The sequence below is a fragment of the Ahaetulla prasina genome, chromosome 2 (genome assembly GCF_028640845.1).
Source record: "Ahaetulla prasina isolate Xishuangbanna chromosome 2, ASM2864084v1, whole genome shotgun sequence".
NCBI classification, from domain to species: Eukaryota; Metazoa; Chordata; class Lepidosauria; order Squamata; family Colubridae; genus Ahaetulla; species Ahaetulla prasina.
Window position 1 is genome coordinate 276,690,488 of NC_080540.1, and position 26,541 is coordinate 276,717,028.

The 26,541-nt window shown below is 40.6% G+C and overlaps 2 protein-coding genes and 1 long non-coding RNA gene across 4 annotated transcripts; 1 reads left to right on the forward strand and 2 right to left on the reverse strand.

Moving 5' to 3' along the window:
• Positions 1-4,472: 4,472 nt before the first annotated feature.
• FBXO4 (F-box protein 4) lies at positions 4,473-15,216 on the reverse strand. 2 transcript variants are annotated; one of them, XM_058172563.1, is made up of 7 exons: positions 12,709-15,216; positions 11,695-11,930; positions 9,602-9,822; positions 7,842-7,914; positions 6,288-6,454; positions 6,019-6,194; positions 4,473-5,390 (listed from the first exon to the last, which is right to left on the reverse strand). In XM_058172563.1, exons 1-7 carry the CDS (start codon positions 12,910-12,912, stop codon positions 5,313-5,315), a joined length of 1,155 nt encoding a protein of 384 aa, XP_058028546.1. In that variant the 5' UTR covers positions 12,913-15,216; the 3' UTR covers positions 4,473-5,312. The 2 variants fall into 2 exon arrangements, with proteins under 2 accessions (XP_058028546.1, XP_058028547.1); XM_058172564.1 differs by having other exon boundaries at positions 11,695-11,887; positions 12,709-12,845.
• On the forward strand, positions 14,574-17,310 carry LOC131192938 (uncharacterized). Its single transcript, XR_009153816.1, has 3 exons — positions 14,574-14,705; positions 15,844-15,894; positions 16,709-17,310. It is a non-coding gene; the product is annotated as an uncharacterized LOC131192938 (long non-coding RNA).
• On the reverse strand, positions 15,284-25,739 carry RIMOC1 (RAB7A interacting MON1-CCZ1 complex subunit 1). Its single transcript, XM_058172566.1, has 6 exons — positions 25,582-25,739; positions 21,557-21,663; positions 19,082-19,228; positions 18,347-18,478; positions 16,750-16,864; positions 15,284-15,663 (listed from the first exon to the last, which is right to left on the reverse strand). Exons 1-6 carry the CDS (start codon positions 25,673-25,675, stop codon positions 15,398-15,400), a joined length of 861 nt encoding a protein of 286 aa, XP_058028549.1. The 5' UTR covers positions 25,676-25,739; the 3' UTR covers positions 15,284-15,397.
• Positions 25,740-26,541: the final 802 nt, after the last annotated feature.

Sequence of the window (26,541 nt, forward strand, 5' to 3'; positions counted from 1 at the left end):
ATGGACCTTGAGGCTATATAACACTTTTTGGTTCAAACAGGTACAGACTAATACTTACCTATATTAAACTTAAATGTTTCATCATTTTGAACGGAATCTAGATTTTTTGGGAGTGTTTCATGGGAAACAAAAGTATCCCAGATCTTAATGAAAATTTTTCAAGCCATCCATTTCATGTTTTTTAAAAAAAAATTCAGTGTACACAGAATAATATTTTTATTAGACCTTCCACCGTCCACCCCATCCCCACCAATGTCTGGAAAGAATCAGCAACCAGACTGAGTGGATGGTCCTTCACCAAAAAGCTACCTCCAATTTGGTTCTTTTCTGATCGCAGTGTTCAGCTCTGTGACTCACCACATAAAATAATCTGCCTCCAAATCCTTCATCCTTTGCGACGTGCTGATGCACAATTGTGCATTAAAAAGTCTGAAATCCAGAAAATTAAACTTAAGTCACTGTGATACCTTAGATACATAGATTCCATGTTCTTGGCAACAATGCAGAACTTTCTGACTTACTAGTCTAGTGTTTCTCAACTTTGGAAACTTTAAAATGTGTGGACTAACTCTCAGAATTCCCCAGCTGGCAGCAAGATTGAGAAACACTATTCTGGTTTAATTTACAACCCTGGAATTTTCTGTTTCCATGCAAGTATTAAGCAGCCCTGTTCCTGCCTAGCTTCCGAGCCCAGACAAAATTAAAGGTGAAAGGTGAGAGCCACTTCAACAAAAAGTACATATCTTAAAATTGTAAATATTGGGTACAGCTTTCTCTTTCTTTTAAAGAGATCTCTTTCCTCACATATGAAACCTGAACACATTCATAAATATTTGTTTATTTTCCTAAAGCAGGGGTGTGAAACTTGTGGCCCGTTGATCGGATGCGTCAAGGGCTGGCCATACCCAGGTTTAGCGAAGGGAAAAAAAGTTGTGATATGTCACGTGACGCCGCTGTTACAACATGAATTTAACACCCTTGTCCTAAAGCAGGGGTTGGCAACTTTAAACACTCAAAGAGCCATTTGGACCCGTTTCCTAAACAAAAGAAAACTCCAGGAGCCACAAAACAAAGCCAGCATATGTAGTTGAATTAAACGTTCTGCTTTCTTCTGAAATGTTTCTTTTCTTGGATTTATCCATGGTTGGCCTACCAGGAGTTGAAAAGCTCAATAAATCGTGTGCCGGCGGGTGTTGCACATTGGTGGTTGTGACTCATATTTTGAGTGACAGGGAGCCGCAGCAGAGGGATGAAAGAGCCAGATGTGGCTCCAGAGCTGCGGGTTGCTGACCCCTGTCCTAAAGGAATGAACAGTTCTATTCTGCTTCCAAGCTTTCCAAGGAATTACTGGGAACAGTTTTGCAATTAAAAAACAACAACAAAAAACTATTATTCAGTTTCCTTTTCATAAAATATTTAGTGCAAAATAAATAGAGGGTTTTAAAATATTTCTTGCAAATTTTCTGTCTCCAGAAACGACTTACGCTATTCAGAAGAAATTTGAAGAAAGCAGCTCTGATTTCTAAAATCTGTGAAAGTATTCATACTTTTATGTCACAAGGATGACATCTGGTGGTTGGTAAAGAATGATACAGCAATGATATGGTGATGCAATCCATATTTCTTGGAACTATGTTCACCAAATTCCACAGAACCCATTTCTGAATTATATGTATACAGGAGATCAGTGAGTCTACATATCCAGTTTTTAAATGTACAGCATACTGTAAATATTTTCAGTACTTGAAAACGAAAATGAGGTCATCCATTATTATTTTCACATATATTAAAACATGTCTGCTTGTGTGTTCAGCCTTCGACTTAAGACCACAAATGAGACCAAAATTACTATTTCTAAGTAATTTGATTATTAAGTGAATTGCATCTGATTTTGTTGCCACCGTTGCTGAGAAAATCACTATAGTTGTCACTGAATCATACAACTGTTAAGTAAATCCACATTTCCCCATTGCTTTGCTTGACTGGGAAATGTAAGAGATGACTGGGCTAGAGCCTGAGGGCGGGGTCAAACATGCCATCAGTCTTGAGTCCCTTTGCACCCACAAAAGATCTAAATCCAGCCCACCTTGAATTCTAGTGACTCTTATCTATTGCCAATTTGCTTTGACCATTAGCAATTCAGATTCTTGGGAGATCTGGCAATGAACCTTCATATTTGTGTGAACTGCCTGGCCTTCTGATTTTCCCGTGCTTGACAGGAAAATTGCAGGTGGCAATCACATGACCATAGGATTCTGCATCTGTCAGAAATGCATCCTGATTGCCAAGCGCCCGAATTTTGATCACATGATGCAGCAATGTTCGTAAGTGTGAGGACCAATTGGAAGTCACTTTTTTCAGTGCCGTTGTGACTTTGAATGGTCACCAAATACACCAACCTGTATATTAAATCACAAATCAACTCCTATTATTTTTAAATTTCATTATTGAAGTGTCCCGAGGAATGCATGTATGCTTTTTTTTAAATTCTTTGAAACTTTCCTTATGAAATATAAAGGGGTTTACATTATGCAAAATCAAAATCAAAACCATTCAGCAGGCATTGATGTTGGCTGTTGGTTCCAATTGTTGGGGAGCTTTTGCAACCATTTTATACTAGCAACAGATAATATGAACATGAACCTCTGGAGTTAGCTTAATAGCACATCCTTATCAGGGTCTTGATCATAATTTTAGATGGCAGAATCATTGCCAGGAATATTTTTAGGAAAAAAATGCTCTCTGGTGGATAGCACCTATGGATGATGTGATGACATATTTGGGAAATAACTTAGGAATCTAGAGAAGTTCCTATTTATGAGAACATTGCTTTTACATAGCTATGATTCCTTCTCACTTTGGCAGATCTTAGATTAGGAATCTGGTTTTGTCCTCTTTATCTTAATGTTATAAGGTAGTATGTTGTCAGGCATGAAATACCAGGTTTAGATGTGAAGGTTCAATCAAGGTTCAATCAAGGGTCCTTGAGTGGCTCAGACTGCTAAGACCGTCTGTTATTAACAGCAGCTGCTTGCAATTACTGCAGTTTCAAGTCCCACCAGGCCCAAGGTTGACTCAGCCTTCCATCCTTTATAAGGTAGGTAAAATGAGGACCCAGATTGTTGGGGGCACTAAGTTGACTTTGTATATAATATACAAATGGATGAAGACTATTGCTTGACATAGTGTAAGCCGCCCTGAGTCTTCGGAGAAGGGCGGAATATAAATGCAAATAATAATAAAAAAATCAACCTGATTGCCCAGGGGTGTCAAACTCAATTTCATTGAGGGCTGCATCATGGTTGTGTTTGATCTTGGGGGCCTGGGGTGGGCATGTCTAGGGTGGGCATGGCCAGCTTGCCGTCACTTGTGTCGGGGGCGCCTGTGGGGGCCTGAGCGTTCTGCCAGCGAAAACAGGCTCTGGGGGTGGTGGTCAGTTTTCACTGGCAGAGGCCTGCAGGACATTGTCACAGCCACAGAAAACATGCTCTGTTTTTGCTGGCCGAGGCACCGTGGGCCGGTCCTTCTCTGTTTCCAGGGTGGCCCCACAGGCCAGATCTAAGCACCCCGTGGGCAGCATCCAGCCTGTGGGCCTTGAGTTTGACACCCATGTCTATGTACAAGAATCTTCTAAACTAAGGTTAACACTACTTAGAATAATTCTAAGCAGTGCTAACCTTAGTTGAGAAGATTCTTGTACATAGACATGGGTGTCAATGGTAGTCAAGGAAGTTTGGACTTAGTTCACTTGCAGCTATGTAGGGACTAGTCCAGGGGCTCCAACCTTGGCAACTTTAAGATTTGTGGATTTCAACTCTCAGAATCCCACAGCTGGCTGAGGAACTCTGGGAATTGAAGTCCACAAGTCTTAAAGTTAGCAAGGTTGGAGACCCCTAGACTAGGCTGATTCTTCTTTTCACCCCACCCTCCAGGTACTGCCACTCCTTTCCCGACATATAGAAAGCAAAAATGATCAACAGTAGAACGGTGTAATCTGCAAGAGTTGCTAAATGACAATTTCTAAATGCATGTTTAAAATAATTTGTAAGACAGATGTCAATTTATGACGTTGCCATTCAAAGTTACTATGATCCTCCCCAGGGCTACATATGACCTGAATTGTAACTAAACCTAAGAATTTCACCGACCCTTTATTTTCTAAGAAATCAAATAAAAACTGAGGGGGAAAAAAGCAGGAGAATGCCTTTTCAAGAGCTGTTTTGTGTTTGTTTTGCTTTGCACTATGGAAGATTGAAGACTGAAGAGGAAATACTGGTGTGGGTTTCCTTACATAAAGAAATACTTGCACAGAAAGGGTTAATTGGCTAGCAGTAACTCGGGGCTCAATTTCAGTCAATAATAATAATAATAATAATAATAATAATAATAATAATAATAATAATAATAATAATAATAATAATAATGATGTTTTAATTTGTATACCGCCCTTCTCCCGAAGGACTCAGGGCGGTGAACAGGCAAATAAAATACAAACAGAAAAATACACCATAATTAAAACAACCCTTAAAAAACTGATTCAAATTTGCCAAAAATTTAAAATACATTACACCGCATAAAATTACAGAAATTTAAAACCCATCAAAATTCAATTAAAATTTAAGATTTCGAGTTTAAAATCAGGCCAGTCCAGCCATACAAAATAAATAGGTTTTAAGTTCGCGGCGAAAGGTCCTAAGGTCAGGTAGTTGTCGAAGCCCGAGGGGAAGCTCGTTCCACAGGGTAGGAGCCCCCACAGAGAAGGCCCTCCCCCTGGGGGCCGCCAGTTGATACTGTTTGGCTGACGGCACCCTGAGGAGTCCCTCTCTGTGGGAACGCACCGGACGCTGGGAGATAGAGGCCGGCAGTAGACGGTCCCGTAAGTAGCCCGGTCCTAAGCCATGGAACGCTTTAAAGGTGGTAACCAATACCTTGAAGCGCATCCGGAAAACAACAGGTAGCCAGTGCAGTCTGCACAGGATAGGTGTTACGTGGGAGCTCCGAACCGCTCCCTCAATAACCCACGCAGCCGCATTCTGGACTAGCTGAAGTCTCCGGGTGCTCTTCAAGGGGAGCCCCATGTAGAGAGCATTGCAATAGTCCAGACGAGAGGTAACGAGAGCATGAGTGACCGTGAAGACTGTATGTAAAGGAATTACATTTGTCATTGCATAATCTTCTTTCCTTATTTCCATGTCTCCATTAAAACTTGAGGAAGATTTTCCAGCTCTTACTAACTGAGATAAATGATACCCTCATCATATTTGGCCATGTAAGATAATTTTTTATTAGAACTGACTTGATTATTATGGATTTTAATGTTTGACATGTTCCAGGAGCCACTGAATTCCATCCAACAGTCCCACCAGTGTGGCAGCTTCGATGTCCTGAACCTGTAAAACCCAAGAAAAAGACAGATCCAAACTGAAACAAGTATTGTGGAATTTACAGTTGCTCTCAAAGAATTAAAACAAAATGATTTAATGATTCTAATGACCCTCAAATTCTGTAGCCATTGCTACCACATCTTGTAGCAGTCACAAAACTTAATTACATTTAATTACATGAATGTGGGAAATATGCCTTTTTAACCTACTGTCAATCAATTTTGTAATGCAAAGTTGACTACAATGCAGGAAAATATGCTTTAAAACTGAGAAATGAAGTAGCAGAAGCCATTCCCTCTGGTTGAATAAGAGAGGGAGAACAAAGCAAAATCAAGCTGAGCTCTTGACTCTTTTTATTAATCACTTAAGAGCAGCTGCTTCAGATCATTTGAACATGTTCAGCAGTAGCCGTTCATTATATTCAGTATCAATTAAAAAACTGGCATGTGATAGATTTTTCCTTCTCTTCCTTCTCCATCTATCCTCCTTCCTTCTTTATCTGTTATGTCTTTAGATTATAGGCTTGAATGCAGGCCTATATGTCCATCTTGAGCTATATACTCTGGCAATGTGTATGCATGTCTGCATATGTGGTTAGATAACTGAGTATATAGTTTCAAAAAAATTACGGTACCATCCATGGTCGGTCAAGCAGGTTTAGTTGCAGCTGATGTGCCAGGTAAACACAAGGAATCCTTTCCTTTGAAGCACATGAAATGCAAGACAAAATCAACAGAGGTCTGGTCGAAGGCCCAAGTGTGGGATCAAGCATTGCTGACATCCGAGCAAATTCAATTTGGCGATTGTGTCCTGCAAAGAGAGATGGTTGTTTCATTCACCTCTGCCTGATGCACCTTAAATGTCATCCTTTGAAAAATGCCAGCATCGTTCAAAAACTCTTACCTTTATTGTCCTCCGCATCTGCAACGTAGATGAATCCATCGGCTAGCCTGCACACATTCTGAACATGTTCAATTAGCTTATATTGTGTTGTCCCATCCACATGGCTCACTTCGTAGAACATCTTATTGATGGAATTTGTATCTGTTTTGTCTCTTTGCCTTTCTTTTCTGGAAAAAAAGACATCCATTATTTCAAAGACTCTGGGAAAAAGTAAAGCAGGGTTGCATGAGTTCTTTTGGGATTTGTGGCCAGATGTGGGTCTTATGGAATGTATCAGGGGTCTCTATAGCTGGAGGGGGGTGGGAAGAGAGATGAGCATGATCAAAGTGGAAAATAAACATATCCAGCATTAAAAATGCATTTTAAAGTCAATCTCCTGATTTCCTCTCATCTCCCAGTTAAACCTTAATTAGTTACAAAACTCTCTGTGTGTCTTAGAGTCAGTGTTGATTCTTGGTGGCTGTTTGGATTAATCCCTGCAGTTTTCTTGGTAAATTTTCAGAAGTGGTTTGCCATTTCCTTCTTCTTAGATCTGAGAGAGAATGACTGGTCCAAAGTCACCCAGATGGCTTCATTCCTAAGGCTTTGTGGTCTCCCAGTTTCTAGCCTAGTGCCAACCACCACATTAACCTGGCCCTCAGTCATAAAACTCAATAATTTTAATTTACTACAAATTGATCTCAACTGTGGAGGGGAGCAAGAGTCACCAAGTAACCCTTGAATGAGTCTCATAACCTCGTCCTATCCCAGTTTTACAGCCTTGATTTAAATGATCTGATGACAAATGGTTTTGAATTGTGATGGCTGACGTGTGTCACAGATAACATGCAATGTCATTTTTGGTGACATGCCAGGAAGTTATGAGACAGGGCCTCCTCTGGAGCTTCTAAAAAACATGCGAGAATGGGGTGTGCTTTTTTGCTCTCTTTGGAGGCAGCAAGACCACACAAGAGCATTTTCAAAGCATTCAGTCTTCAAATAACCTGGAACTGCCTTGGATAGGCATTCTGAAAAATATTTACGAGTCTGTAAATTTTAATTTATTTATTAAATAAGAAATTTAAATAATACTACTCTTTATGATGTTCCTCTGTTTTTGTTCTCTCTCTCTCTCCCTCTCCCCCCCCCCCGTGTGTGTGAGACACCCACCCACACCAGTAGAATCAAGATACACATTTTCTGAATTTTTAACATGCCCAGCCCAAAAAATTCACCATCACTGACTCTGAAAGAACAATGTGGTCTCTTCAAGGCTAGCTGATGTACTACTAAATAATTATCTTGTCCACTGGAAAACTGTTGTTTGGAAAATACAATGATATGACCCTTAATTCCAGCAAAGGATCATATCTAGGAATGTTCTTTAAAAAACTGTCCCAGGCAAATATTTTTTTCAAAAGAAGAAAGTATCTATGGCTCAGGATTGAACTACAGAGTTCAAAGTGCTCTCTTAGCTTGGTTGTTGAAAGGTTGTTCAAAGTTTAGGGAGCACCAAGAACTCAAAACAATTTTTCGAAATTAACTTTACCTCAGAACAAGCTCAACAAATCTTACCTAGTTTTTGAATACAGTGTCAGAATGTTAAACTTCTGGTCATTCAATTTAAATGAGACTCCAGAGCCTATTCCTATTAGATGAAAATTAAAAATAAATACAGTGTATAAATCAGAACATCTGTTTTTAATGAAGAATGTATTCAGGTTCATACAAATGTCTAAAATCAATTATTTCTGGATGCCTGAAAATGTTTTCCAGCTGTGAATCATAATGTAATTGATTAGATGAGATGTTTAAAAATGTTTAATCTTTCAATGTTTAAAAATCTACAGAGAAATGCCCACACCTTGGTTGCACCAAGATTTGCTGCATCTTGACCTGAAAATTGTAAGATTAATTTTAAATCAAATGACTTTAATCTCCTTTCTCATACTAAACTGACACTAGATACATGGTCTTAAATGGATAAAAACGTTTTCATGGAAGATTTGGGTAACTGCTGGGATCTAATGACTAAAATCAAAAAGTTTGTAGCATTTTCTGTAGGAGATGACCTAGCTGAACCAAAGGATGGGTCAAATGCATCACCAGTTTAGAGTCACTAGACCCCTGTAAGAGACCTAAATCCAGCCCCCCTTTGAAGTTTGTTGACTCTTATCTGGCAACAATTTGCCTTGACAGTTAGTAGATCAGATTCTCGTGTATAGGTTGCATGGAATACAACTCATACTGCTTTTGAACTCTGTCCTGACTCCTGATTTCCTGCACCTGACATTTTCTAATATATAAATACAATTTGTCACCTGGCACCCATTCTCACAATATTTAAAATTATGTCTATGTTATTAAATCCTATGAGACTAAAATGTCATTAAATAAAGTCTGGATTATAGAAAAAATGTAAATCATACTCTAACAACATAGCAAGAGATTAATTACATGGTATAGGACCAGGCTATCTGAGAAACCATATCATCCCAATAGGATTGACCTGTCCCACCCGCAGTGGAAGAATGGGCATGTTGTGGACAGCAATAGCACTTAGACTTATATACAGCTTCAAAGTGCTTTACAGCTCTTCTAATCGGTTTACAGAGTCAGCATATTACCCCAATAATCTGGGTCCTCATTTTACCAACCTCAGAAGGATGGAAGGCTGAGTCAACCATGGGCCTGGTGAGAATCGAACTGCTGGCAGTTGGCAGTTAGCCTGCAATACTGCATTTTAACCACTGAGCCACTACAATTCCCATTGGTCAAGGAATTCCAGCTGGTGGTGTTCAGAAGAGCCTTTTCTGCCACGGCCTTGCCCTTTAGTACAGTGTGTCCCTCTAAATCCGTACCCATCCTTTTGCACCCTAAATCCGTACCCATCCTTTCTAAAGACTTGCTTCTGCCAATTTGCCCAATGGGGGTATCTTATCCTGGAGGTGATTAGCAGGTTGAGATAGGATCCCATCTCCTTCCTGGGTGCATCATGTTCCCTTCCTTCTCATCTTGCTAATATTAAACCAATTTTAACATTATTTTAATGTTTTAGCTTGTTTTTATGAGTATAAGCTGCCTAGAATCTCTTCTAAGCAAGGCGGCACATGCTGTACATTTACCAAAGAAATACAAATAAAAAATAAATTTACGTTATGCTTATAACAGGAAGTCATTTCTTCATCCACCCCACCCCCCAGTTTTCTTTGGTTTCTGCAGTTTTGCCTTTTTTATTTTCTTCTTTCACTCTTAATATTCGTTCTTGTTAGTTTTATTCATTTTATATTCTCACAAAGATTATAAAACAAAAACGAAAAAGAAAACCACATTACCCTGTATTTGTCTAGAAGGCATGCCAGCTAGCGGCAGAATGTCTGGGCTTGCCATCATTGTGTATACCAAAGATTGATCCAAATCTTCCAAACCAGGCCCAAACATAGCAAAGCAAGGCTCTGTCTGTGAGATCAGTGACTGTAGAAGAGAAGACAAGGTGCTATAGGTAGTCCTATTGGGTTTCAAAAAACGTTTATGGAAGGAACAGCATTTTTTATACCTGCATTTAAAAAAAATAGCAATCAGAGTTAGTTGACAATGCCCAATAAACATGGTGTGTTACTGTATTATACTTTCTTTCTTAGCAGTTTCTCCCATGAGAATCTAGAGCAGGGGAGTCAAACTCAATTTCATTGAGGGCTGCATCAGAGCTGTGGTTGACCTCGGGGTGTGTGTAGCCAACTGGGTGAGTGTGGCCAGCTTGACCCCACTCACTGGGCATGGCCAACTGGGAGGGTTTGGCCAACTGGGTGGGTGTGGCCAACTGGGCAGGGTGTGGCCAGCTTGACCCCACTCACTGGGCATGGCCAATTGGATGGGTGTGGCCAGCTTGACCCCACTCACTGGGTTTGGCCAACTGGGAGGGTTTGGCCAACTGGGTGGGTGTGGCCAACTGGGTGGGTGGGGCCAGCTTGATGCCCCTCCCCAAACAGTTGGCATGTTTCCTCTTTGCACTGGGTAGACAGGGCTGAAGAAACATGGGCTGGTCCCTGACATATTTCAGGATGGCCCCATGGGCCAGATTTGGCCCGCGGACCTTGTTTTTGACATCCCTGATCTAGAGTCACTGAGGTGAGGTGAACAGTGTAGAGATGAAATAAACAAATAAACAAATAAATTGGTGTCCCTGGGGTGAGGTGTGGTGGGTGGGAGGAACTGGCTAGAAAAAAAACCAAAATGTGGTAAAATGTAATTTTCTATCACACCACTGGAAATTATCATAGTATAATATACTATTAAGGGATGTGGTGGGTCAGTGGCTAAGACGCTGAGCTTGTTGATTGAAAGGTCAGCAGTTCAGCGGTTCAAATCCCTAGTGCCGCGTAATGGGGTTAGCTGAACTCCCATTACTTGCCCCAGCTTCTGCCAACCTAGCAGTTCGAAAGCATGTAAAAAATGCAATTAGAAAAATAGCGACCACTTTTGGTGGGAAGGTAACAGCGTTCCGTGCGCCTTTGGCGTTTAGTCATGGCGGCCACATGACCACGGAGACGTCTTTGGACAGCACTGGCTCTTCAGCTTTGAAACGGAGAGTCGCCCCCTAGAGTCGGGAATGACTAGCACATATGTGCGAGGAGAACCTTTACCTTAATATACTATAGTTGTCATAATATAGTTGTGTAAAGACAAATGATACCAAATATGTGCCATGTTACATACAGGTAGTCCTCAACTTATGTCCATCACTGGAACCAGGAATTCCATTGCTAAGCAAGGTGGTTAGTGAGCTGTGCCTAATCGTAATGACCATGGTTGTTAAGTGAATCACTGCAATTGTTAAGTTAATCATGATTTAAAAGACAATCTAGTTTTCCCCTTTGTTTGCTAGAAGCCTCCTGGAAATGGTGAGCGCATGACCCCGGATGCGGCATGCTGTGTTGCCAAGCACCTTGATTTTGATCATGTGATCATGAGGATGATCACATGATCATCCTCATTAGTCATTAGTGTGAGGCAGTGATGGGATTCAAGTAATTTAACAACCGGTTCTCTGCCCTAATGATTTCTTCCAACAACCAGTTTGCCAAACTGCTCAGAAAGTTAACAACCGGTTCTCCTGAAGTGGTGCGAACTGGCTGAATCCCATCACTGGTGTGAGGACTATTTGAAAATCACTTCCCCTCCAAGCTGTTATAACTTCGAATGGTTGCTAAATGAATGGCTATAAGTCAAAGACTTGCCATATTGTATAACTAATGAGTTTATTTTTTAAATTTACTTGAAAATGAGAGCCTGCAAAGCTATTCATATTCAATGAAGCTTTGCTTCATTAAATCAAATGGATTTTATTCTGGCATGGAATGCCAAAATAAAATGTGCATGGAATTAATTTGTTACTTTACTTTTCATCATTAGATGATCAAATACTTACGCTGCCATGAAATTGCTGTGGCCAATATCATCTAGCTCCGCAAAAGGCTGGTTAAATATCTTTGCATCTGGGAGGGATTCCCAATCTATGGAATTCCAAGAAGGAAGATCCCGAATGAAGAAATATCTCCAAAGCAAGGGATCCTGGACCGTTATTCTCCAATAGTGGTTGGTGCTTCCCAAATAAATCAGCTCTTTTGGTGTGAGAAAGGACATAATGTATAATTTCACATATATCTGTAAATGAGACAACAAAAATGCAGTTCAACCAATCAAAGAAAAGCTGATTTTTTAAAAAAAACAACATAAGAACCTGTGACTTCAAGAAAAATCGCAAAGTTTTATGGAAAGCTCCCCTGTTTACAAGATAAAAGCAGTGCCCTTAACATTTGCAGGATTTGAGAACTGTGTGAGAGAAATTGGAGATCTCAGTTTTTCCACCAAAAGCTACAACAAGTTTGTGGCTTTTCTCCAGCCGGTTTTTCTCCAGTGTTATCTTAGGACAGCGGTCTGCAAACTTGACTCTTTTAAGACTTGTGGACTTCAACTCCCGGAGTTCCTTTGGGAACTTTGGGAGTTGAAGTCCACAAGTCTTAAAAGAGCCAAGTTTGCAGACCCCTGTCTTAGGACATCCTCAACCGTCTTCATTTTTTGGGAACATGAAGATCTGAGATGCTACACAGGGTGCCTCATTTGACTTCCACCTGGAGAGCAAACATCAGCTGGAAAACAAGCTCTTAATTCATTCCCTGCATTCTCCCAGTGCCTTGCCTCCGAAAGAAAAGCAGCCGCGGGGAGGGCTCGCCTGAGCTCAGCACCTCTTTCGTGAACGGAGCTTATATATTACTGGACTCGCCTCGCCCACTGAACTCTGCAAAAGCGCGATTGGCTGAATCAGGCCAATGAAAAGGTGAAAGGGAGTCGCGGAAGAACGTAGAACATACCCGTCACCCTCCCCAACATAACGGGAAGCGGCCGCGTTGGAGCTGGTGAGGTGGCTCGGGCGAGTTCTTACCGGCAGGGTTTCCAGGGCGCTGGACGGGCTCGCATGCCTCCCTATTGCTTCCTCCGCTTCCTCCTCCTCCTCCTGCTTCTCCGGGGCACAATCGGTATTTCTCCATAGCCTCGTCCGTTGCTCCCACTTGTCCCGAAGGTGTTGGAGGCTGTTGCGCAGCGCGCATTCAAAGGCGCGCCGGTCTCCGCCGGGATTCGCGGACATGGCAAAGCCGCCGGCTGTAAAAGCTACGCCTGGTTTGCTTTCGCGGAAAGAAGCGGATTGCTTTCGACTCCTCTACACTGCAGGGCGGTTCTGGCTGAGGGCGAGTGGACTTAGCCGTCCGGACCGATGGAGGAGCCCAGCACCTCTGTCTCTCGGCGCGCTCTCTTTGCCGATGGTTTATCCGCAGGTGGCAATGTTGGGGTTGATCAGTCAACTCGCTTCCCTTTCCGGGCGTCCCGCCTTCTGCCGCGATTGCCCCGCCTAAAGGATGCTCAGCCTCCAGTTTGTGCAGTTTGAGAAGAGAAGAGAAATAAGAATTAGTATTAGAATAGAATAGAATAGAATTTTTTTATTGGCCAAGTGTGATTGGACACACAGGAATTTGTCTTGGTGTATATGCTCTCAGTGTACATAAAAGAAAAGATACCTTCATCAAGAATCATAAGGTACAACACTTAATGATAGTCATAGGGTACAAATAAGCAATCAGGAAAGAATATCAATATAAATCATAAGGATACAAGCAACAAAGTTACAGTCATACAGTCGTAAGTGGAAGGAGATGGGTGACAGGAACGATGAGAAGATTAATAGTGCAGATTTAGTAAATAGTTTGACAGTGTGTTGAAGGAATTATTTGTTTAGCATAGTGATGGCGTTTGGGAAGAAACTGCCCTTGTGTCTAGTTGTTCTGGTGTGCAGAGTGCACTGTAGCATAGTTTTGAGGGTAGGAGTTGAAACAGTCCAGAATGTCCAGGATGTGAGGGGTCTGTATTTTCACAGCCCTCTATTATGATTGGTCTACAGTAGTTTTCAAAGTAAAGCTGTAAGAAATACGTCCAAAGTATTTGTGTGTCTTGAATGTTGCTGAGGATATTTTTTAGAACAGCGAAATGCTCTATTCGTTTCAGGCCCTTTACCAGTTCTCAGGACATTGGCCACTTTTTGTGGAATATTTCTTTAGATTTCAATTTACTGAAATCTTCTAATCCACTAAACAAAATGTGAAAAAAAAACCAAATACTGAAATATGTATTTCTTTCCATTTTAGCCAGAAAGACATGTCATTCCGTATAATTTTCCCTTGAATAAAAAGTGATTAATACTTCGTGCAGACATCTCTAGCACTAAAAATGTCACAAAAAGCTAGGTTAAACAGCGCAGTTTAAGGTGATGCATCCTTTTTACACCATGGCAAAGAAGTCTGAGAAAAATAGGGCAAAGCAATGTGAAATGGAGTTTGTGTACCTAGAAGCATCAAAGGATAGTGGGACCCTGCAAGTAATGTACCCTTGGACTATGACATGATTTCATCTTGCCATAGGAAGTGAAGACCGAGCTTACGAGGAATCACTTGATAGCTTGATAGAAGAGCTAGGAGGGCAGGGCAGGGCAGAGCCCATTAGTAGAAGCAAAGCAACTCCCTGTTCAGCGGTCAGTGTTTTTTGGAAGGTTGGCATGGCTGCTTTGAAAGTCATCCTCAAGCTTTGTGGTGCAAACCATCAGCAAAACTCCATGGCTGTGCATCCTTACTCAGACGGCTGGGATTAGTTTTTGAAACAGCCCAATAAGCTTCTGAAAGAAATGGCCACTTTTAGCACTGAAGAATCACCTTGTGCTAGCATCCATTGCAAAGGAGTCTTTTGGGTGCTTTGCATAATCCTAATAAAGGCTTCTCCTCTGTCTTATGTAGACAAATCTTAGCAGCCTGCCCCCTGAAAGAAAAAAAAAATCCCTCAAGGTTTCAAGCACCCCTGAACACTGACAGCCGTATTACTGCTCCACAGCTGCAGGTAATCCTTGATTTACAACTGGCTCTTTAATGATGGTTCGAAGTTATGATGGCAACACATACCTGTCCCATTTCCTGTGGTCATCTGGGCCCTTGGCAACCAGCTCACCTTTATGGCTGATTGCAGCATGCTACGGTCACATGACCATGGGTTGCAATATTTTTGCTGATTTCTGACACTTATTTCCAGTTTCTGGCAAAAAAAACACCAATTGGGGACAATTGATTTGTTTAATGAGACCAAGTTTGCTTAAGGGCCGCATTTGCAGCTCTCCCCACTTTCTGATATTCATTTATTTCCTCAAAAAAGTGACACAGCTTTAAGCAAACTTTTTACTCCCCAAAATGAGGCAGAAAACTGCAGCACAAGTATTTGGCAGTTTTCCCTAACCCTCATAAAAATTTCAGGAACTTCTGGGAATACAACAAGAGTAGGGGCTTGGAGGGACCATCTACAATTCATAGGTACCTCCTACCTGAAATCAATCTCTACCCTCTAACCCTTCTGAAATTATTCCAGAGTAATTTGTATTACAGTTCCAACAATTTCTGTATAATTGAAATCAAGAAATGCACACCATCGTTAGCTCATTTTGAAAGAGATGCACCCACGGTTCAACCATAAAACAAATTTATATAATTTTCTTCACTTTAATACTTGTTTTCAGTACACGCACCATATGCTTATGTCAGTTAGGATGACAATTGTTTAAAATAATCCAATATGCGCTTTGCATTCTTTGTATCCCAACCATGTGATCTTAAAGGTCCTTCACACACTGCAATGTATTTTGTTAACATTTTCTCTCCAATTTCTTGAAAGTCCATGATGATGTTTTCTGAACTGCCCGGCGATTCTCTATGCAGTTCTGTGCCTTGATCTCCACAGTATTTCAGCCCCCAGTAACACATTTCTCCACAGTACATCATTGCCAACAGGTGGGTATCACTAAAAATACCTGCCAGAGGGGAAAGAAAAGAACATTTGGAAGGTATTATTTGCATCAAGCAAACGTTAAGTCTAGTTAGAGTTACTTGCCCTTCCTTTCCAGTATCTAAAAAGATAAAGCCTCCTTTATGTTATCATAATGAATGTAAGGGTGACATGTAAGAGACTGAAAGATGTATTCATTCTACAGGTAGTCCTTGAGTTTTGACAGCAATTGGGAACAAGATCTCCATCACTAAAGGTAAAGGTTCCCCTTGCACATATGTGCTAGTCATTCCCGACTCTAGAGGGCGGTGCTCATCTCCGTTTCAAAGCCAAAGAGCCAGCGCTGTTCAAAGACATGTCCATAGTCATGTGGCCGGCATGACTAAACGCCAAAGGCGCACTGTTACCTTCCCACCAAGTTTTCTACTTGCATTTTTTACGTGCTTTTGAACTGCTCGGTTGGCAGAAGCTGGGACAAGTAACAGGAGCTCACCCCATTACGTGGCACTAGGGATTTGAACCGCTGAACTGCCGACCTTTCGATCGACAAGCTCAGTGTCTTACCCACTGAACCACAGTGTTCCTCCATCACTACACGCAGTCATAAAGCACAGTGTCATAGCAATGAGCTGCAGCTGAGAAGACTGCAGCATAGAAATCAACCAGCCCAATTAAATCATTTAAATTATATTTTTCCTTATTATACTTAGCTTTCATTCTATATCACTGTGGTTAGTAAAAATCCCTTTTTGCACAAAACTGAAAACTTTCATCAAAAACCATGAAGAAAGCTTTACGCTAAAAAAAAGCTATGAAAAGATGAGGGGTTTTGGAGTGGGGGAATTAAAGGGTAGAATGAGGGTGTAGCCCAAATAAGAAAGGGCATGCATGAAGTAATAATTATATTAAGCAATAATTATTACAGAATTCCCTAGTTCCCGGTTTATTTTACAGGGATGATATGAGAGAAAATGAGACCTAAAGCATCTGAAAATAATGCGCAAATAAATGCTTCCAACTTGCAAGATTTAGCAGCTTTCTCTTAAACATCCCTTTATTTCAATGTGCAGCTGAAAATCCTTTCTATTAAGCATTAATATGGAACACTTACCTCCATTGACCAATATAGCTGTGCCTGTATCCTGAACTACAAATTCCTCATTTGGGTTGTCAGAACATCTAAACTCCAGCATCTTTATCAAGTAATGGATTCCTTCCTTAAGAAACTGAAGTGAAAAATAAATGGCATTTAAGGTAGCCTTTTCAATACATAGTCCTCACAACAGAACAATCTTCACGAAACACACAAACAAATTTCCATGCGATAAAAGTTACATTATTTACTTTCTATTTATCAGTGGACTCAAAAATAAGACTGTGGAAATAAGAGCAATGTACTTGATGGATGCTATCAATACATAACTAAGCCAAGGGCAAGTATTTGTATCTTACAAGAGGCTGTTTTTTTTTGATGCAGGTGTCCTGCATATGAAATGTTCTCTGTGCTAGTTATAGCTGATGCTAAATCTTGCTAGGTTTTGGCCATAAGGACTTGTTTGATCAGGCTTGAGATGGAATTTAAGCTACTGATATAATCATTATGTTTGCCACCTTGAATTGCTTGTAATAGATGGGATAAAAATCTAATAAAATAAAGATTTTAACTTTTGTAATTTTTATATGACTTCATTTGACATTGTCTGGTACTCTACTTTTACTAAAAACCAGGCTGAATTCCACTATAAAAAACTTAAAAGTTCATACCAAAACACGTCTTTTTTTACTCTAGAATAAAGTAAATACAGGAAGCAGTTTCTACTGAGGGAGATTACTGTCTTCAAAAACTATGACACTTTCCTTGATGTGAGCATCCTTCAGATCAGGGGTCTCCAACCTTGGCAACTTGAAGACTTGTGGACTTCAACTCCCAGAATCCCTCAGCCAGCAAAGCTGGCTGAGGAATTCTGGGAGTTGAAGTCCACAAGTCTTCAGGTTGCCAAGGTTGGAGACCCCTGCTTCAGATCAGTGATGGGTTGCTCCCGGTTCGGTCCGGATTCTATAGAACCGGTAGTAAAACCGGCGGGAGGCTCTGCCTACCTGCCACGACATCATCATGGGTGATCTGCGCATGCGCAGAAGTGTACGTGAGCAAAGCAAGGCTGCACATGCACTCCCGTTGCAAATCAGTAGTACAGGTAAGTAGAATCCACCCTTGCTTCAGATGTGTGAGCTTTCAATTTCTAGAATTTTCTGCAATGAGAGAATGCTGGCTAGAGAAGTCTGGGAGTTGAAATCCATACATCTGAGGAACATGCAGTATTTTTTCTTCAGTCATGATCGGGTCTATACTACAAAGCAGCATTCTCAATCTTGGGCATTTTAAGATAGGTGGACTTCAACTCCCCAAATTTCTCATCCTGCATAGGGAATTCTGGGAGTTTGAGCCCACCCATCTTAAAGTGGCCAAGATTGAAAAACACTGTTTAAAGGGAACAAGAGGGGAAATTCAATCTATGCTAAGCCATACATTTTGATTCACTGCCTTTTATTTGTACTGGAAAAATATTTAAAGAATTGTCAATTTCTCATAGTCCAAATTTCAACTGGTTCTTGTCTATGTAATTGGACCTGGAACTTATTTTGAAAAATAGGCATCATTTTTGCAGGAGGGGGCAATATTTTTATTGTGATGGAATGGGAAAATGTACCTTTTTAAGTAAATCAGTCTCCTTCCTCAGCCATTCCTTTCTTCCTTTAACTGTATGGCAAAACATGTAGATCAAAGCTCCTCTTCTCCAATAAAGGCATTCCAGCAACTCAATTCCAAGTACTTCAAGCGGCTAGAAAAAGATGCCCATCAGTGAAAAAAATTGAGCTTCATATAAAAGGGAAGAACAGATGCTTCAAACATGTAGCTAGAGCAAATTCCTATAAAACGGGGATTAGCATCCTTTCCAAATATCTGGCATTATCATGCCACCTACTGGTAGCATTATATGGTCAAAATATTAAACAGTATTAGAAATCTAAATATTTAAATGTTCAATAAGGCCAGCCTCGTGATAGCTTGAAAAAGCTATTCTTATTTTTTGTCATCTTTCATTTTAAAAACTGTCATTATTTGTAAACCAATAGGGCATAAAGTAAGATGTTATGTGACACATGGTGCACACAGGTATTACAACACCAATTCCAAGTATTAAAAATGTGTTTTTTACTTGATAAAATTTTAAAAAGTTAAATGGCACACAAAAACCAATTAGACATTAAGCTAGCTTATACTGATCTGACAGAGAAACACACTGCTGGGTATGATTGCTGCAAAATATACAATAAAAAGTGCAGAAATGAAAGATCAGCAAGTTTTTTGATAATGGAAGGGTTTTATTCAATGTTGATCATATTCTTGAACAAAAAGTGATTATGGCTGACTTAATACTTACTTCTTGGAAAATACCACTTTCATTGACCAGGTTTTCTGGCTCGGAAAGTGCACCAATTAGTTCCTCAACTTTCTGCAGAGAGGATTCTTCTGGAAACTCTTCATCAACAAGTTGGTTTTCTTCAAAATACGTGATATCTAATAGTGCCTTTAAAGAGATGGAAGAGTTTAGGTTTTGTTAGATACAGCCTGCTTAGACCTTCCTAATTTTGCCAAGAAATATGGCTGCATTAAGTCAAAGGTGGATTTTAAGTTAATTTTCTTTGCATTTCAATGGTGGCACTTTCCCTTATTAGTATGGCAGCTATTTTAAAAACTATGCAAAATTGGGTTATCAATTTACTGAAGGGTTCACAGTTTTGCAACTAGAAATTATTATTATTTGCAGATTACTGTTTTCCAAGCAGAAAAGCCCATTGGCCATAATCCTGTGCTCCATTATCAAATCATTCCACTGAGATCACTTGGAACACTCTTGGGAGGAGGGACCTTAGGAAATCTAAGAACAGAAAAAGAACTATCGATATATTGCACAACATTTTGGGCTGGGATGGTATTTGGCTTCTTGAGAGTTGTGCTAGGCAATGCATGCCAACAAATGGATGGGGAAAAACAGATCTTTTGGAGCAATAAGTTCCATATATGGTCCTGAGCAGACATATGATCCATATTGTCGTGGCTGTCAGCTGCCAGCCCCTCCAGCAGCCAAATGCTCTCTACATGGGGCTCCCCTTGAAGAGTACCCGGAGGCTCTAGTTGGTTCAGAATGCAGCTGCGCGGGTGATAGTGGGAGCCACACGTTGCTCCCATGTAACACCTCTCCTGCGCAGTCTGCACTGGCTACCTGTGGTCTTTCGGGTGCACTTCAAGGTGTTGGTGACTACCTTTAAAGCACTCCATGGCTTAGGGCCAGGGTACTTACGGGACCGCCTGCTGTTACCGAATACCTCCCACCGACCTGTATGCTCGCACAGAGAGGGACTCCTTAGGGTGCTGTCCGCCAAGCAATGTTGGCTGGCGGCCCCAGAGGAGGCCTTCTCTGTGGGGACTCCATCCTTGGAACGAACTTCCCCTGGACTTGGCAACTGCGGACCTTGGACTTTCCGCCGAGAGCTGAAGACCTATTTGTTTGTTCACGCAGGACTGGCATAGGATTTTAATAGGATTTTAATTAGTTTTAATGTTTTAACATTCTATAATTCGGGGTTTTATTTTAAATGTTTTAATTCGGCCATTTGTATAATAAGTTTTTTAATTATGGTTTTATGTGTATATTGCTGTTGTTTTTTATTATGGCTGTAAACCGCCCTGAGTCCTTCGGAAGAAGGGCGGTATAAAATTTTAATAAATAAATAAATAAATAAATAAATAAATAAATAAATAAATAAATAAATAAATAAATAAATAAATCAGACGAGGAGGCAGCGTGGAAGTCAGGGTCAGCATCAAGGCAACCTGAGAGCTCCGAGGGGGAAGAGGGAATGGAGCTATCAGAAATAAAAACAGAGGCGGAACCTGGGTTGTCCATCAGCCCTCAGATGGAGTGTCAACAGCCCCCAGGTCTGGAGATGGCTGATGAGGAAAAGGAGGAACAGCTGGGTCCAGTGCTTGATGCACGGATGCACAGAAGGCAGAGGAGAGGAGAGCAGTGGAAATCTATGGGCTGATCCTAGGGACGGAAGAGCCACTGCTGCTAGTGAAGCCCCACTTTAGCTCTGGGGATAAAAGGCAGGGGGTGGAGATGAATAGGTGTGGCAGACAACTATTCATTTCCTTTCCGGAGAAGACTTGCTGGGTGTGTGTGAGAGATATTTTTTGCTGGGGTTGCTGGCGCTCCTAATAAAGGGAACATTTATTTAACTACAGAGGGTTTGTTGTGTTTGGGAGCCAGATTAGAACACATATGTGGCCCTGAGCAGACATGTGGATTTCAACTGTCAGAAATCTCCAGCCAGCAGGAATTCTGGGAGTTGAAGTCCACATATCTGAAAAGTTGCCAAGTTGGGGATTTAGGTGCACAAAGATGCACAACACTGATACAGCTTTTAAAACTTCTATGAGCATTTACCAGTTTTAATAACCTGTTTAGAACAATATGTTATGTGCAAAATGTGTCATCTACATAGCCATAAGTGAAAAAAATGCACTGAAAACAGCTTTAATCAATGAAGATCTCAGAATGCATATACAATCCTAAATCATCCAGTTCACTTTCAGTATTTTAATAACTAGTTCAAAGGTTAGACAAGTTGGTCTGGTTTAATCATATTTAAACATACAATCCTGGTTTTTATTCCCGGTGCCATTAATTTTAGCTCTATTCTAATTCAAAAAGAAGATAATTCAATCAATTGGTTCAATATCCCTTTCATATTTTGTTTTGAATGTCTCTCTAACTTCCATTATCAAGTAAACATGTTTTGATTTCAATGAACTATATTTGCAAGCGTGATGAAAATTCTTTAATTCATAATACCTGTGTATAAAGTTGTATAAGTCTAGAGTGTGTGTAGTTGTCCCCGGATTCTTCCGAAAATTCTGCTAGGTTTCCCAGGGTAGTAGAGGCCTGAATTAAGAAAGCATCTATCGAAAGAAGACATTTGATATTTCAATAAAACAGAGCAAAATTATCTATGCAATCAAAACTCAGCTACACTATTTTTCAAGAGCAAAGCATGATAGCAAAATGTTCATATTATCTGAGTCTATATTGAAGGCCAGAAAATATAAGCTCAATGTATACCTACTTACAAAAAAAGCTCTACTTTAATATACTGTGGCTTATAAAGTAGCTGTAGCTTATAGTCAGTAAGCTACAAGTTACAATGGCTTTATATTAACTGAAAGAATTAAGAATACAGAAATTCCTGGGTACTATTACTGGGGAAGTGTTAACTAAGAAATACTACTACTTTTATATCCTGCTTGTGGGGTTTTCAGAGGTAAACAATAATGAGACCAAAGTCACTTTTCCAGTGTTGTGAACCAGGTAAGATCAAATCAGTGAACGGAACTGGAATTGTAATGAACTCCAGAAATGAGGCATTCTAGCAATCTGGAACCAAAGCCAATATGGGATGAAGTGAAGCCTGGCTTTCCACAGGCTCTAGGAGAGAATTACAGTGCCACAAAAATAAGACCAAGTTCCAAGGTATTATGGAATAATTTAACTAAATATTAATAAATGTTTTAAGAAGTGTTCCCCATGGAAGTCACTATCTATTCTCAAGGGTCAATGGAATTATCATTGTTATGATCATTGTCCAAAGTATTATTAGTTAAAAAGCAGAAGTTTTCATTTATTAAAATTTCATGAAGAGGTGGATGATTTGAAGAGTTTGGGGATATTGGTTTTAAGCAAATATTTACCAAGCACAAGATGCAAGTAGAGGGGGTCTTTGGGTAATGACCACTCATTAGTTACTGTGGTCATGTGATCATGATTTGCACTTCCTTGCCAGCTTCTCATAAGCCAGGTGGGAAGCTGGAGAAAGTTGTGGTCATTTGAGATCCTTGTTTAATATTCACAGTCACTTTATGACCAGACGCTTAGCCAAAGAAATCCTGGTCCCAATTGCCATAGTTAAAGCAAGGTTTATATGTAGGTATATAAGAATAGTTTCAATGTTACCCCTGTGATTGGGCTTCTAAAGGAAGCTGGAGTAGCTAGAAGTAATTGAAGTTATGATTTGACATTTAGGCAGTAGATTTAGTTGGTGAAGCATAGCAACTGGGTCCTTTTAAACACTGTCTTTTTATAATTTAGAATTATAACTTTATGATCCTATATTTTCTTTTCACTTGATTATCTGTTTCCTGGGTATAAGAGTCTTGCCCACAGATTCCAATACATGTTTGACTTGCTTTTACAAACCCATCATAAAGCGTTTGATGCTGAAGTACTCAAGGGCCTGCTTGGGTAGACTAAACAAATCTCATCTTAAAAAGGGAGAAGAAACTTGTAAGTCACAAATGGAATAGAACAGGAATTCCTTCTTACAGAGTTTTCTCCCCCAGTGGCTTTTCAGCCAAACTACAGGGCTATCAAATCACAGAGCTGCTGAGAGCCACACAACAGTGTATACTGAAGTACACATTGCTTTACAATATTTGTTGTTGTCATTCAAATGTATCCAGTTTCTGTGTTTTGCAAAACTATAGCTAAGTATGTTATACAAGATCAAGTCATTCCAAATCATTCAGTAAACTACAGATAGTTCTTGATTTACGACTGCAATTTGAGGTGATGTCCCGTTGTCTGGAGGCCGTGCGGGTCTGGATGGGGGAAAACAGGCTCCGACTCAACCCTGCCAAGACTGAGTGGCTGTGGATGCCGGCGTCCCGGTATAATCAGCTGAGGCCATCGCTGTCTGTGGGGGACGAGTCATTGGCCCCCACAGAGAAGGTCCGCAATCTGGGCGTCCTTCTGAATGCACGACTGTCATTAGAAGAGCATTTGAGGGCCGTCGCCAGGGGAGCTTTTTATCAGGTCCGCCTGATACACCAGTTGCGTCCCTTCTTACACCGGGATTCCTTGTGCACAGTCACTCATGCCCTCGTCACTTCCCGTCTGGACTACTGCAATGCTCTCTACATGGGGCTTCCTTGAAGAGCACTCGAAGACTTCAATTAGTTCAGAATGCGGCCGCGCGGGTGATAGAGGGAGCGACTCGTTGCTCCCATATAACACCTCTCCTGCGCAGGCTGCACTGGCTTCTGGTGGTCTTTCGGGTGCAATTCAAGGTGTTAGTTACCACCTTTAAAGCGCTCCATGGCATAGGACCGGGTTACTTACGGGACCGCCTGCTGCTACCGGCGATCTCCCATCGACCAGTGTGCTCCCATAGGGAGGTTCTCCTTGGGGTGCCGTCGGCCAGTCAATGTCGGCTGGCGACACCCAGGGGGAGGGCCTTCTCTGATGGGGCATCAACCCTCTGCAACACGCTACCACCAGGTATCCGTCAACTCCCTGATCTTCGGACCTTTCGACGCGAGCTGAAAACATTTCTGTTTCACCATGCAGGACTGGCCTAGTGGGGTTTTAATAAGGGGTTTTATTGGTTTTAAGTTCTTCAACCAACTCTAAATTTTCCTTTGTATTAATTGATTTTACTTTGACTGTAAACCACCCTGAGTCCTTTGGGAGAAGGGCGGTATAGAAATCGAAACAATAATAATAATAAAATAATAATAATAATAATAATAATAACTGAACTCAAAATTTATGTTGTTAAGCACCATTTCATGACCTTTCTTAACACAGTTGTTAAGCAAATCATTGCAGCTGTTAAGTTAGTAGCGCTGTTAAGTGAATCTGGATTCCCCGTTGATTTTGTTTGTGAGAAGGTCACAAAAGACTATCATATGACCCCAGGACACTGCAACCGTCATAAATATGAACCAGTTGCCAAGCATCCAAATTTTGATCATGTGATCGATCATTGGTCCCAAGTATGAAAAAACTGTCATAAATCACCTTTTTCAGTGCCATCGTAACTTTGAATGGTCACTAAATAAATTGTTGTAAGCCAAGGACTACCTATATGCTCTAAGCATATGATCTGTAGTTAATATTGTCATTATCATTCCTTGGATTTCTGCTTAAACCCACCCAGGTGATTACAAGGATGTATCTATATAGTTTTTCTTGTAATCTGTAAATCAAGGACTACCTGTACAGTTAAGCATACAAAAGCTTATCCAAATGTATGAATAAGGCTTTTGAAGGGAGAAAACTCTGCACCATTCTTCCAACATGGCAGATGGGCATATCCTGGTTATGGCGTTTCCAAGAGATAAACAATAACAGTAACAGTAACAGAGTTGGAAGGGACCTTGGAGGTCATCTAACCCAACCCCCTGCTCATGCAGGAGACCTGTACTATGGATTCAAACCACCGAACTGCTGACCTTTCTGATCAACAAGCTTAGTGTCTTATTATTTATTTATTTATTTATAAATAAATAATAAGCCACTGCGCCACCTAGTCAGTTTATATATAACTGTTTATATAACTATATAACTATAACTATATATAACTAACTATATCTATATCTATATATATAAACTCTCTATAAAACTATATATAACTCTCTCTATACATATATATAAAACTCTATAATTATATATAACTATAACTAAAACTATATATATATAGTTATATAGTTTTATCTCTCTCTCTCTCTCTCTCTATCTATATATAGTTATAATTTAGTTATAGTTATAGAACAATAAAGACAACACTGGTAAAGTGACTTTACTGTGAACCAGGCACGATTCAACTCTCTAATCACACCACGGCCATCCACCTCTTTCAAAAAGAGCACCTCGTGAAGAAAACACGCCCTTCCACCCTCCGTATCCAGCCTGCTCTACTCCAAGGGGAAAAGAGACCACGGGATGCGAAGGTCCGGCGTGCCGTGGAAGCGGCCAGCCAGACTTTGCGGCAACAAAGAGAACCGTATCGGGGCAGATCCGGGAACTCCGCCGTCCCTTCTTACCGCCAAATTCTCCGCCTTCTCGCCAACGGTTCAGTCTCTCCGTTAACTCGGCGAGCCGCCGCTGCAGAAGACCGGCAAAGGCAGCTTCGGCCATAAGGAAAAACCGGGGCCGGGCTTAGCTTCAGTTACACATATCACGTGACTCATCTGCCTCGCCGCGGCCACGTGATCACCACCCTCTGTCACGTGGGAGGCCCGCGCCAAAGGTTTCTCTTGTTGAAGTTTGGCGACGCAACGTGGGTTTTTTTTTTAAGAGGCGGCGTTGGTTGCTAGAGATAGGAAACTTTAGAGGTGCCATTCCTTTCGTGTTGCTCCTTGCTCTCATAAAACAAACAAAAGGCACGTGGGAAGTTCGAAAGCATCCATAAATAGGTCAGTGGGGCAAAACTAGTTTTATATTTTGTCCAGAAATTTCACGCGTAGGGATCGATATCTAAATACAGAGTCACCTTACCTCTCCTTTATGGAAGAAAAAAGGGAAAACTGCCTTTGAAATTATTTCTATTTCTCATTTTAAAATCAGAATGGCATAATAATGATATTGCGCCCCCCAACACATGTTTTTATACTTCTTAATGTAGATCCTTTTCGGATTTTTTTTCCTAAATTCCTAAACTTCCACAGAAGTCAATCAAATAACATTTTTGAAGGATTGCAAGGCTTGTATGTGGACCCAGACGGTAGAATTGGAACAAAAGTCCCTGCTTCTTCAATACTATTTATGTTTCACTGAGTTCACTTACATTTTCTTCTAAGAAAAAATGTATAAATTTATAGTCTCGATGGAAGTGGGGAAAGGAGGATTGCTGGGGGTCATTTTGAATAGAGAATTTGATGCTGAGAGTTCAAATAAGTTTCAGGATCCCCAGGAACCATTTAATAAAATATAATTATGTCAGTGTTAACAATTATTTTATTTTATTTTATTTATTTGTCAAGCATGTATAAGGTCACAGATAT

Excerpts from the sequence above, each read along its gene's own strand:
- FBXO4 (XM_058172563.1), bottom strand. The coding sequence starts at position 12,912 with ATGTCCGCGAATCCCGGCGGAGACCGGCGCGCCTTTGAATGCGCGCTG. Across the intron at positions 6,455-7,841 it reads ACACTGTATTCAAAAACTAG|AAAAGAAAGGCAAAGAGACA; the intron begins GTAAGATTTGTT and ends CTTTTTTTCCAG. Across the intron at positions 6,195-6,287 it reads AGATGCGGAGGACAATAAAG|GACACAATCGCCAAATTGAA; the intron begins GTAAGAGTTTTT and ends CTCTCTTTGCAG.
- RIMOC1 (XM_058172566.1), bottom strand. The coding sequence starts at position 25,675 with ATGGCCGAAGCTGCCTTTGCCGGTCTTCTGCAGCGGCGGCTCGCCGAG. Across the intron at positions 19,229-21,556 it reads TTATACAACTTTATACACAG|GCACTATTAGATATCACGTA; the intron begins GTATTATGAATT and ends ATCTCTTTAAAG. Across the intron at positions 15,664-16,749 it reads AGCTATATTGGTCAATGGAG|GTATTTTTAGTGATACCCAC; the intron begins GTAAGTGTTCCA and ends CCCCTCTGGCAG.